Source organism: Abramis brama (assembly GCF_963993115.1).
Source record: "Abramis brama genome assembly, chromosome: 12".
NCBI lineage: Eukaryota > Metazoa > Chordata > Actinopteri > Cypriniformes > Leuciscidae > Abramis > Abramis brama.
Window position 1 is genome coordinate 10,547,563 of NC_139974.1, and position 12,960 is coordinate 10,560,522.

General features: G+C 34.5%; 1 protein-coding gene across 2 annotated transcripts; it reads left to right on the top strand.

The window, feature by feature from the left end:
• Positions 1-4,855: 4,855 nt before the first annotated feature.
• LOC311093061 (uncharacterized protein) lies at positions 4,856-12,685 on the top strand. 2 transcript variants are annotated; one of them, XM_084130173.1, is made up of 9 exons: positions 4,856-5,025; positions 6,747-8,061; positions 8,360-8,568; positions 8,654-8,699; positions 8,845-8,900; positions 8,979-9,205; positions 11,279-11,441; positions 11,655-11,765; positions 11,877-12,685. In XM_084130173.1, the coding sequence occupies exons 2-8, from the start codon at positions 6,869-6,871 to the stop codon at positions 11,759-11,761; spliced, it is 2,001 nt and encodes a 666-aa protein (XP_083986299.1). In that variant the 5' UTR covers positions 4,856-5,025; positions 6,747-6,868; the 3' UTR covers positions 11,762-11,765; positions 11,877-12,685. The 2 variants fall into 2 exon arrangements, with proteins under 2 accessions (XP_083986299.1, XP_083986298.1); XM_084130172.1 differs by having other exon boundaries at positions 4,888-5,025; positions 6,325-8,061.
• The last annotated feature ends 275 nt before the right edge of the window (positions 12,686-12,960 follow it).

The window sequence follows — 12,960 nt, forward strand, 5'->3', positions numbered from 1 at the left end:
ATAGTTCAAACTCAGTTACCCTGGCAACTTATGCTGGGAAACTAGCCTGGTCCAGGGCAGGCTAACTGTCAGGCTAAGCCTCAGCTGTTACACAGATCCTCTAACACTGACCAACAAGAACACAATGGTATTACCACTGACACTCTCTCATACCATTATTGGACTTTATTAACCACTATTAGTCCAAAAATAAATACACAGTATACAGAAAATCAACTTAAATAAGGCTACAATGATAAATTAGACAATATAGACCTCTCTCTCTCTCTCTCTCTCTCTCTCTCTCTCTCTCTCTCTCTATATATATATATATATATATATGTACTGTATTTATAGATATAGATAGATAAATACAATATATATACTACAGGTTTTCTTTTTTTACTGGCTGAATGTTTTGTGCCTAAGATTTAATTAGATTGTTTTAAAGATTTATGAATACATTTCTCTCTGGTTTTGTTTGGCAGCAGTAGTACATGTTTATGATTATTAGAAGAACATTAGAACACAATCTAAAAAAAAGCTTTTTAAAGCAGAAGTTAAAATCACAAAATTGAAAATAAATAATTACAAAAGCACAATATAAATTTTAACTGGTAAGATGAATCTGAGCTTAGTAATTGACAGTATATTAACCTACATTTGATTTACCCCATTACAATAGTCCCTTTACAGTTATTGCTATCATAAAAATACACTTGTAGGTTTAAAATTCTAAATAAGGGATCTAATGTCCAACTAACAAATATTTTAGCATATATATATATATATTATGTCTTTCAATTCAAACACATTTAACACAATTATACAAATGGACAGTTCCTTTAAAGACATCATATTTTCCCCCAATAAATATTCCTTATTTTTCCTTCTACTTATTTTCTTTTGTGATAATACCCACCAACACATACATATGATTTAAGGGGAAAAAGACAAAAACAATAAATAAATATTAATCAAAATCTAACATTCACATATTTATATCAAACTCTTATAATGACACATAATTCCTAATAGTTATTCAAGTAATATTATTTAAATATCAAATATTCAATATTAAATAAGTAAATAAATAAAATAACTAGAAATAAAAGGGAGGGTGATATAAAAATGTAGTTAATGTAGGCTAATATATATTCCTTTATTTTATGGAATATTCTTTGATTTTAGAGTTGCACATATCTTTTCAAAATGTATACATTTGCTCTTAATTTCATGTTATCCTCTCCATAATGTACTTTAGAAACTAAATCTACTCATTTAAAACTGGGGATTCTTGCTTTCTCCAAAAAGTATTGCATTAAAAGCTGTAATTCTCAGCATTCTAAATAAGTATACATCATCTTTATTAAGTAGCATAGGTCCTATACCCAAAACTATATTTTGTATCTTTATATATTTAGTTTCTTAAAATAAACTTCTCTGAATTAGGCTACTTCTGTTCACTTTAGTACTTCTGTTCGCTAGAAATTCACTGCAACGTATCCAACATCCTAAAGATAAATTATTATAATTAGAAGATATTTCTAGTGTTATAAAATATCGCGTATTAATTTTCCAAGCAAAATGTATATTTTAGTCAGAATTATTGCGCTCCTATTTGGCGCGCATGCGCGCAGCAGCGCTCGTTCAATATGAAGATTAGCAGCAAAATGGATACATTTGCATGACTTTCTAACATTTACAGATGGAGAATATAACTGTAAAATGTAAGTTTTGCACTGAGGGGGAAAAAAACAGCATAAAATATACGCTGTTTGATGGTGGATCGATTTGATCCACGATCGACCTTTGCTCAAAAACGCGTGCACATGCAATTATCTAGACTTGATAAACCTGGATCAAATTAGTGAGATTGCGTGAACTTCAATGACCTTTTATGGAACCACTTTAGCCCCAACTTATTTGTTAGGCTCATGTTATAGGTCACTTTTAAAATCATGTCTTTTATAATTATATCCTGGCCATGGATGCATTAATCATAGCATCTGTCTTCCTCTTTCAAAGATGTCAGGTAAAAAGCAATTAAGCATCCTCTCATTCGCCCTGAGAGGAAAGTCCCCTAAAAAGGCCTGGTTAGAGGATGCTGACCCAGAGAAGGTGGCGAAAAGGGTAGGCCCATTAGAGGAGGAGATGGAGGAAGAGACAGTGCAGGTGGAAGGCAACAAGTCCAAAAAGGCAACAAACACTTACAATAAACAACACCATTCATAATCTCTCTCTCTCTCTCTCTCTTTTTCACACACACACACACACACACACACACACACACACACACACACACACACATGCACATGTGGATATTGAATAAATACTTTGTATTTGGTATATGAGCAATTATTAATAACAACAACAAAAACACTAATAATAATATTATTAATGTTAATGAAACACCCCCATTCCCGCGACCCGTCCCTTTGACCCCCTGATGGGGGGTGGGGGGGAATGTCACTCTTGTCTGTCTTCAAAACTTGAGAGCCCTGCAGTACAGTAAGGCAAGGTTATTACATTAGCCTGCAATACTAAAAACTTTATTTATTGTCACACTATTTATAGTGTAGCCAATTAGATTGCAAATGTGTATTCATTAGTTTATAGGTTTATTATAGACATTTATATACAATTTGCAGTCAGATGTCTAATGTTTATTTGTTTGTTTGCTTTTATTCAGCTCTTACGGTGTGTTTGGAAATGAAATCCTTTATAAACATCAGTTCCTAAGAGTAAATTGCATCTGTTCAGCTGGGAATGCTACAGCAATTTAAATTTGGTTTAAATGTCACCAAAATACATTTGAAGTTTATGCTGAGTGAATTTTGCATTTCAAAACTTAAATACAAGAGAAGATATTTAAAGTGTACATAAGTATAGTTCAACTTTAGCACAAACAAGTATATTTAATACAACTTTAGTTGAACTTCAGCACTGCTTTTAGACAACTAAAATGCATTTAGTACAAAATCAGTTGTTCCAATTTAACAGACTAAGCATACCAATTTATAGTGCCACAAATACATTTAGTTATACAAAAGTAGTACATACGAATAAATTGAATAAAATACTATTTTTATTCTCTAGGGATCAGGGATAGGCGTTAGTCCTGAGTGCCGCTCAGTTTGGAGCTAAACTGCAGGACAGCATGATTCCTGGACCGACGTTGACTATCTCTGATATAAATACACAATAGAAGTGAATTTGCCCTCGTCATTTACAACAGGACAAACCTGGACACTGTTAGTGTGGGGTCAAGAAATAAGGATAATGTATTTCTAAAGTAAAAGATAAAATATGAACATGAGACAATCATGCTACTCTTTAAAAAATGGCCGTAACCCGTGTCTATTAAGCTCCAGGAAAAAGAAAATAGTTTTAATAAACATTTTTTTTTTTTTACTTATAATCTAAATTAATGCTAAATTATTATTAAAATGATGCTTGAGGCAAAAATCCATAGCTAAACATTTTCTGTATAAAATATTCTCAATTATTCTCACAATTAATATCTGCTTTTCCTTATATTTAGTTCAGCTCAAAATCCTCTGACATGGATACATTTGCAGTGTATGTTGAAATTTCAATAATAATTAGTTTTTTTTAACAATATTTCTCATTTCTATTTACAATGTTGGATAAACATTAAGCATTAAAGTGCACCAAATCATTCAATTCCCATCTATAGGCCAATAATCTTAAATTGTCTTTAAACAAATATTAATATTCAATAGTTAAATATTATCACAGCTTTGGTTACATGTTGGACTGGCTTAATGTTATTGTGATTATACAGGGCGGTGGCAAACAGAAATGCAGTTTGTCTTGATTTTCATGCTTGACCTCACCTGGAAAAACAGAGAGCTTGTAACACAAAAGAGAAATGCAAACAATTGGCAAAATATTGTGTTTCCTTATTAACTTTTCCATCCTTTGTGAGTCAATAACAAAACTTCTGCTGCTGATGTTCATCAAACAGAGCCGAGAGGTTTGGTGAATCAACCATCCTCAATATAAATAAATAACCTATGATCTTGTACAGATAGCTAGCAATCAAGCTTTATTTTTTATACATATTTATCATTTCTACACACTAAATGATAAACCCAACAAAAATGGACAACTGCCAGTGACTCTTATGCATCAAAACCTCACCCAGATATGGTAATGCTAATGCTTCAGTAAACATGAATCAATTAACTATACTGACCTAACAACAAAAAACAAAGAAAAACTCTTAATCTTTGTCCTGAAGTTTTAGAAAGGTTTCAGAAACACTTTTTTTTTCTCATAGCATTCTCAGTTATCTCAGTTCATTGAAAGATAACAGACCTGAAGCCTTTACATGCAATAATGATGTTTGATTGTTTAATATGCATGTATCCATTAAAAAAATGTTTGATCATCTCCACTTCGCCTACAGGGCAAAATTTGCTTTCAGTTCATCTGATTTCACCTTAATTTCCCCCTAAACCTGTTCCTATTCTTTTCAGATAGGAAATGGATATGGAAAGTATAGGAATAGTATGTATGCTACAGATTTTACAATTATTCTGTGCAATATAAATTCAAATAAATTTTACAAAGGAGAAAATTTTGTCTTTCCATTTGCTTAACACACTAATAAGTCCACACCTGTAACGTGTGGCTGTTGTATACGCTCTGTTGTATACACATGACAAAGGAGACAGGGAAGGCGGGGGCTCTGGAGGAGGACGTGGAACAAGACCGGGATGAAAACAGTCCATGGGGGAGTGGAGTGGAGGGAGGGAGGAGCCAGAAGCAGAAGGAACCAGGAAGGGACCCAGGATACAGCCAGCAAGATGTTCCATGGCAGAGTCGCTGGAGGGAGGAGCTATGGTGGAGGCCTGGTAGATACTATCACAGGGAACAGGAACAGAACCAACAGAAACACAATGAACAAAACATAATCCTGACAACACCCAAGATACAAGGTCAGAAATCTTACTCTGTTCAACTTGACAGCTGAATCGACGACAGTCTACTGTCCCACACATTATCCTGAGATAAAAGGTAAATTTTCCTTCAAATTATTATGATGCTTAAAGTGAGCTAAAATTCAAAAACTGTAGTTTACGTCCAAAATGTATTTTGTCCTTCTTTTTTTTTTTACTAAAAACAATCGAAAAAAATTAATAAAATAATAGTATTGTTATTTAAATTGTTGTTTAATTTATCTTACAAACATTTGACTAAGCAAGAAAGGCACCCATGAAGAGAGAAAAAGCCATTATTAAAAGAGCTATAACATTAAAAACCACAACTGAAGTGTTGTATTATGTTACTATTATTATTATTATTTCGTTTTTTTGTTGTTTTTTTCGCAACGTGATCTCATGAGAATTCCTATGTATTTTACATAAAGTGTGGATCTTCCACACACAATTACTTTTATGTTTGGAGCTGCACTTATTTAGTGACGTTTGTCATCTGTGCGCCTTTACAGTGTACCATATCGGAATAAGATCCTCAGAGAGGATTTCAAATTTAACAACTTAAATTTGACTATGTATATCATTCAAAACTTTTATGCCAGAGAGCATTGCGAATGCAATCATCATTTGAACTACTTTGATAATGCGTTTTGACTTTTTTTTTTTTTTGGACAAAATGGTTATGTCCAGGCATGGGGGTAGGGTTAAGAGTATAAAATAAATAAGTAAAATGGTAGAAAAAAACTATACCAATATATTCATGTTATGAAAGATTTGTAAATATCATCTGTTTCTATAGCTGTAAATAGCCTACATAATGTTTACATTTTAAATATTGTCAATATGGCCATATTGTACATTTCAGCATCTATTCAAAAATACAAAAAAACTATGTTTTGTCACTGTAAATGTTACATACTTACACCAGTGTTGTAAAGAACTTAGTACTGTGGTGTCTGAGTTCAGGACTTTTATGTTGAAGTGTGGTTTTGCCTGATCTTGACTCACTTTTGTGTTTTAAACCAGTTGACATGTTGCGCTCTGTCTCAACTGCCAGTATCCACTTTTGTGTCCTTAAACGCTCGTTTTTTGGGGTTGACAGCTTATAAAAACTTAGTTCTGGGTTTTTTAGCTTGTTTGCATGGTTTTCAGATTATGACGTGTGTCGCTCTGTCTCTATTGTGGGTGTAACAGATACATGATAACCTGTCTAACAAGTGTCAGATAACACCATACTCATGACTCAAAATTACAAAGACAATAATACAATAGGAAATAATTTTTTGGGACATCAGAATGTTTAAAACTCAGTCTCAGTAATTCTCTCAGAATGCAAAACAAAAAAGTTCCTACCCTCCATCCCTCTTTGTTTTGACAGGGACCTTTGGTCTGTTAGAGCAGATCTGTCGATGGCTACACAGACAATACATTTTGTTACCTGGAATGTTAATGGACTTAAACGAAACAGAGATGAGAAATTTCAAAAATTACAAAATGCGGACGTGGTTTTCTTTCAAGAGACACACATTGGAGAACAAGATGAACGTATTATTGAAGGTCTAAGAAATGAGTGGCATGTTTTCTACACAAAGTTTACCTCCCAAAAGGGAACAGCCATACTAGTCAGGAAAAGACTAGATTTTGAATGTATAAGTGATGAAAAAGATAACTGTGGAGCTTATGTTGTGTTGAAATGTAAACTGGAAGGTCAGCTGTACACTCTGGTTAGTGTTTATAACCATGAAACAGACACAAAAACCCTTGATAAACTTTTACCTTACCTGCATTCAATGACCACAGGGCTGCTGGTGATTGGTGGAGATTTCAACACGGTTTTCAATCCATTTATCGACAAAGACAATTCAAAAGGGGTGACAGACAGCTCAAACCACAGAAAGCTGCGCAGTTGTGTGAATAAGTTCATGAAATCTCTTCAGCTAGTTGATGTCTGGAGAAGAAAGAACCCTGTAAAGCAGGAGTATACATTCCACAGTCAAGTTGCGTCCAGGCTGGATTACTTTTTTGTTCCAGAAGAATGTATGTGGCGAGTCAGAAGTTGTGAAATCAGAGACTCAGAGATGCGTGACCATCGTCCTGTATACTTGGATATTAACAATGTTTCCACAACCCTTTTTGAGAAAGATACCCAGATACAATTAATCTCCCAATGGCTGAATCTAAAAAAGGATCTTTTGACAGATGAGACTGGTTTATCACTGGGTGAAGAAAGCTCAGATGCAGTCAGTGAGATTGACATTGTGTCAGCTGTACAGTCTCTTCAAGTGTCAGACACACCGAGACCAGACGGCATCCCAGTTTCCTTCTATAAAGACAACATTCAGGATCTAATTCCATACATAAAGACACTCTATGACAGAATCCACAGAGGTGCATTTAACTGCTCTGAGACACACTTTAATGAAACTGTGAAAAGTCCACATGATGAGAATCAACACTTTTTTAACGTTGACTACCTCATCATTGCAAATATTCTGACAAAACGTCTAGATGATTTCTTGGAGTCTCAGTCAAAGGGTCTTGTACCAAAAAATTCAGCTTCTGTCATGATCACTCCCAAAACCTTCTGCACTGAGATGAGGTTGTCCTGTATTAAGGATAAAATAGAAGAGCAAAAACGGTCAAACCCAACTCTGTGTCAGGATTACCTCATTGTGAAAAACCTTCTCAGAGATGCACCAGAAGCAGAAACTGAATCTGTAGAAGCTTCAATTGAGAGAGACAAACTGCTGGATCAGGGCTGCCCTTTGACCCCAGTTCTCATTACACTGGCTCTGAAATGCTTTGCTTCCGCATTAGCTGGGCGTTTAAAACAGAATGATATTCTCATTTTTAAACAAAGTGTAATACTTTGCATCCAACCTGAGGACCTTGAGGAAGTAATAGCAGCAGTGAGAAACAGAGATAACGAAGTGTATTACATTAAGGAATTATCCAAAGGAAACGTTGATGGTAAACAATTAAAGTGCCTTGGAAATGAGTCTAAGGAAGAGGATTGGAGAAAAAAAAGGAAGGAGGAAACACTTGTGCACAACACAGAAGAAGAATCAGAAGCCAGTTGGTCTAAAAAAGACATTTTGATGGAGGGTGATGGAAGGTGCAGATCTCAATTGCAGAATTTTTTTAATTTATTATTATTATTTTTTTATAATATACATAGCTATGGCTTGCATACAGTGTATAAATTTTGCTTATGCCATAAATTTTGCAACAGAAGTAGTCAAACCAATGGGGCAAAAATACCTGTGAATTTGTTTTGTGTATTTTGTCAGAATTTCATCAATCCCATGACTTTCAGATGATTGGTTTGATTAACTTTTCAATTTACTATAAAATTAAGTATATATATATATTTTTTAATCAGAGCTAAACATAATTCTGTCCCCCTTCACTAGACCCACCATGTATGCAGTTGTTACCCTGCAAGACTCAGATGAGGTGATGGTGGTCGCATCACACTGGTTGAGCTCAGACAAGAAACAAAGTTACTGGCCTCCATTCAAATCACCAGAGAAGTGCATGCAAGCTGTTCAGAACAGACTTAAACCTGAAACAGGAGGAAAAACATGGGAGAAATTAAATATTAGCTTTCACAAAGAATATGGTAATGGTCACTATTTTAAAATAATCGTTTAAATTTAGGATTTTTTTAAATCAAATAATATAATAAAATAATTATCTTATTGCAGTCTCATTTGGTGAGGCAAAAGAGGGGCAAAAAGAAATGACAGAACGGTAAATAACAGATACTTGCACTTTGTTTCCAAAAACAAAATTTGTTTAAAATATTTTACCTATCAATAGATCAAAGAATTAATTTGTACTGTTTTGTTAAAGTATTGTTTATTTTCAAATTAAATTTTCTTCTATCACCCAAAAGATTCACTGGAATACTAAAAAGACAAAGACCAGAAAGCACTCAAGAAATTCCTGATGGTGAGTCAACTTCTTTTGCCCTAATAATCAGTTTTTTTCTCTCTTTTTTGTAATTACACAACTCATTTTACACAACAGACAAGGATGATCTCCTCCAAATGCTGAGAGACATCAAGAGCACAGTCCAGGAAAACTCTTCTATGTTAAAGAAACTACTGAAAGACAATACGGTTTCTGAAGCCCCCAGCAGTAGCAGCTTGCCCACTGAAGATGTTAAAACAAGCCTAAATCTGCCTCTTAGAACCTTTGAGGATGTGGTCAGGACTGAAAATGAGCTCAGAAATGCAACAACACGACAAAAATATGTGAGTCAACACAGCATTTTAAGAAAGGGATAATGTACACTCAGCTGTAATGCAATAATGACTGCACATTATCCTGCTTGTATCATGGCTACTTAATAAATAAATAAAATAAATGGGCATTAAATACAGTGTTATAATATTTATGCAGATTCATTATTAATCTGCATTATTGTTAATTTCTTTTGATGAATTAGCATAACACAGATAACTATTTCATGTTCTCTCTCACCCAGCTCCGGTTCTTTGTTCAACTTTAGGTGGTGTAAGATATATTCTATATTCTATATATTCTACACACACAGTTTCATTACACAAAATATTTGACCACTCAATGCTGTGTTTGACCAATAAGAATCAAGTATTTCAAGACATGTTATAATAATAAACAACACTTAATAAAATATTTAAAATATTTTTGGTAACACTTTATTTTGATGGTTCCTTTTGAATATTTTGTTGACTATAAGTAACTTTGCAACTAAACTCTAACTCTCATTAGATTATTAGTAGACTCTCTGCTTAAAGGTGAACTATGCAGGGTTTTTTTTAGCTTAATTTACCTTAACCAAACAGCTTCGGAGTCATTGGAATGGTTATATGACTTTTTTCGGGTTGAATGATGGTCTTCTTGCACCCCCCTAGCGCCTGTAAGCGGAAAAACCACCCTTGCAACTTTGGGCCGGCGAGCCGCCGGCCTCAGCATCAGGAAGTATCACGTGATATCAGATCTTGCGATGTAACAAATTGCTTTATGGCACTGCACACTATCTAAACATTTATGTGCTAGCCTTCTGTGTATCATACATCCCTCAGTGGACATGGCTCCGTGCGTTTGCCGGCTTCTTTGAAAACAATTGCACATGACCATAGATATACATGTATATCTATGCACATGACCAGAGGGAGAAGATGGGAGGGGGGAGAGTCGCCAATGCGTCTGTACTTGTGTTCTTGTGGACTCAATATGTGTTCTTGCTGCCCAAGTACTGTTCCAATTCAAAGTTCACATCTAGCCAAGTCCAGTTCAAATCCCCGGATGTGTTCTTGATCCGCCCCTTTTACCGAGGATGCATCGAGAGGTGACTTGTGCGGACTTGAGACAGCCAGCTATCCCAGAATACATCTCACACCAACCAGCAAGTGTCAATAGCAGATTAGAAAACTTGCGTAATTTAAAAATGCTACTGTTATTAGCTGCGTCCGAAATCGCGTACTATGCAAGTAGGTACTACATTTAAATTAGAACGTACTTTGCGACCGTTAAAAAAATACGTTCTGTATAGTATGAATACGGGTAGTACACTCTTTTCGCTAAATGTCAGTTTTAATGATCAATATTATGTTTTTTATGTATCATATTTTTAAAATAAAAACAAAAAGAGTCAGGGTTGTGTTTTATATTTCTTGTTGTTATAAATATATGCAGTGAAAATAATCAAATGCGTTGCCAGAACCACATTTGTGTAGCCATTAATATGTTTAAGATTTTTTTAAATGAAAATGAAAAGAGGCAGAGTAGTGTTTTATAACATATTTTGTTTTATTGTAGCCTAAATATACATAAAGAGATAACCGGAGTAGCCAGAGCGAGCTGAGTGACGCTATCAAGAACGCCGCTGTTCCATTTGCAGAATTATTGGACTTGCGCCCTCCCGTCCTCGGGAGTTCGTTCTCCTGAGTCGAACTTGTCAAGTCCGAACTACCAAGGACTCAAGTCCGAAGTTTGTGTACTTGGTATTGATAAACGGCCTCTATTCCGAAGCTGTAGGGGGAGCTCTATAGAGAAACCTGCGAGCAAAAAGCGAGTAAACTGCAAAAAAATTGCCAAAGCTGCATAGCTCCGCTTTAATGTCTGCTAACTCTTTAATGTGATGGTCCAACAGACATTCTACTGACCATAAGTAACTTTGCAAGTACATTTCAACTTATTTTAACCCTAACCCTACCAGTCTACTAATACTCTACTAACACTCTAATGAGAGTTAGTTGATATGTAGGTGCAATGTTACTTATGGTCAATGGAACGTGTTAAAGGGACCATCAAAATAAAGTGAAACCACATTTTCTTTACAGGTAAAACATCTGTCAAGGATTGGAGGTTTGGGGGCCAAGGATGTGGTTAAGAATATTATGCAGCAAGTCCTAACAGATGATCTGGCTATGGAGTTCAACTGGCAGGGCAGAGGAGATAAAAGGCCCTTCTCTAAGCTAGCTATTTTAACAGATGTAATCCGAGGTAAACTCACTGCTGCATGAACACTTCCCTCATACTAAGAAAGTTTGTATTTTACTTAGCCTATGTTTTTTCTGTATTTGTAAATTCAATCACTTGGTGAACTCTGTGATGTCTGCAAATTTGATCCTAAGAAGAGTGTACAAGAGCAGTTGTGAGTATGAAGGACTACCATTCAACATGTTTCCAATTCATTATTCGAGTTTCTTATTTCAGATGCTGCATCAAAACACAGTGTAACGAGGGCAGACTGTGAAACTGAAATAAAAAAATATCTCTGGCACGGAATTGATCAAATCGTTAGGAAGAGAGCAAGAGTTTGAGGAGGTGAGGTCGATCTTCTATGATGGTTGAGTCAAGGCATCTATGTTAAGAAAATCACCTTCAGTTGTTTAATGATCATTGTATACTTTGTATAAACCCCTCCTTCCCCTGCAGATGTGACTTCAGAAGTTTCTTCAGAAAGTTGACTTCAGAAACTTCCTTGACTTACAATGCCTTCCAGTCAGAGATTGGAATGTCTTTTATTTATGACTTTTCTTGATGAGTTTTGGAACATTTATTCATAGGTCATGTAAGCTTACAGATTAAACATTCATTTTGTATAAAACTATAGGCTATGTGTACTAAACTAGCATGACATTGTGTGCTCCAAATATTGGTTGGTGATAAAATGCTTACAATGTTTCTGTTTTGTTTTTTAAAGCTAACTCTAATTTCTCCTTAGCTAACTGAGGAAATAATTACATACAGGAGAATGTGTTTGACTGTGGTGTCACTGCATGCATGGACAGGTTTTCAGGTGTATAATAGTAGTGGTTTTAGCATGTACATCAATAACAAATAAATCAAATGCATACAATTTTTAAATAGTTTTTAATCTATAAAGGCTATTTCTGTCTTTTTCATTGTTAAATCAATAAGATACTATTTCAGTATAAACCATATTTGCATATGACATTCACCCTGCTTTTGCCTTTTTTTCTTACAATCTTACAAGTCTTACAGTCGTGAAATTAGATGTCAAACATGTGACTATTGGATGACATTACAGTCCTCAGGGGAATCTTCAACTGATGATGTACAAATTTCGCAGACTGTAAAAATAATGAACTTTTCTTAGAATCAACAGGTTAGAGTACACCGTAAAAAAAATAATCGGAAAAAACGGTCAAATGACTGGCAGCTACGGCTGCCAAACAAAAACCGTAAAATTATAGTAAAATATCTTAATTCCAATAAAGTGCAAAAAAATAAAAAAAAATAAAAAAAATTTATTAAAAGTTTTAGAAAAAAAGTTATTTTACAGTTTTTTCCTTGTTTGAATTAAGATATTTTACATTAATTTTAAGGTTTTTGTTTGGCAGCCATAGCTGCCAGTCATTTGACCATTTTTTAATTATTATTTTTTTTACAGTGTAAAACTTTTATTTTATGTATTTTTCCTAGATTATAATGACCAAACACCTTTAATAAAGTGATGACACTAAAAGTTCTACTGAGAAACACTGTTATTTAACAG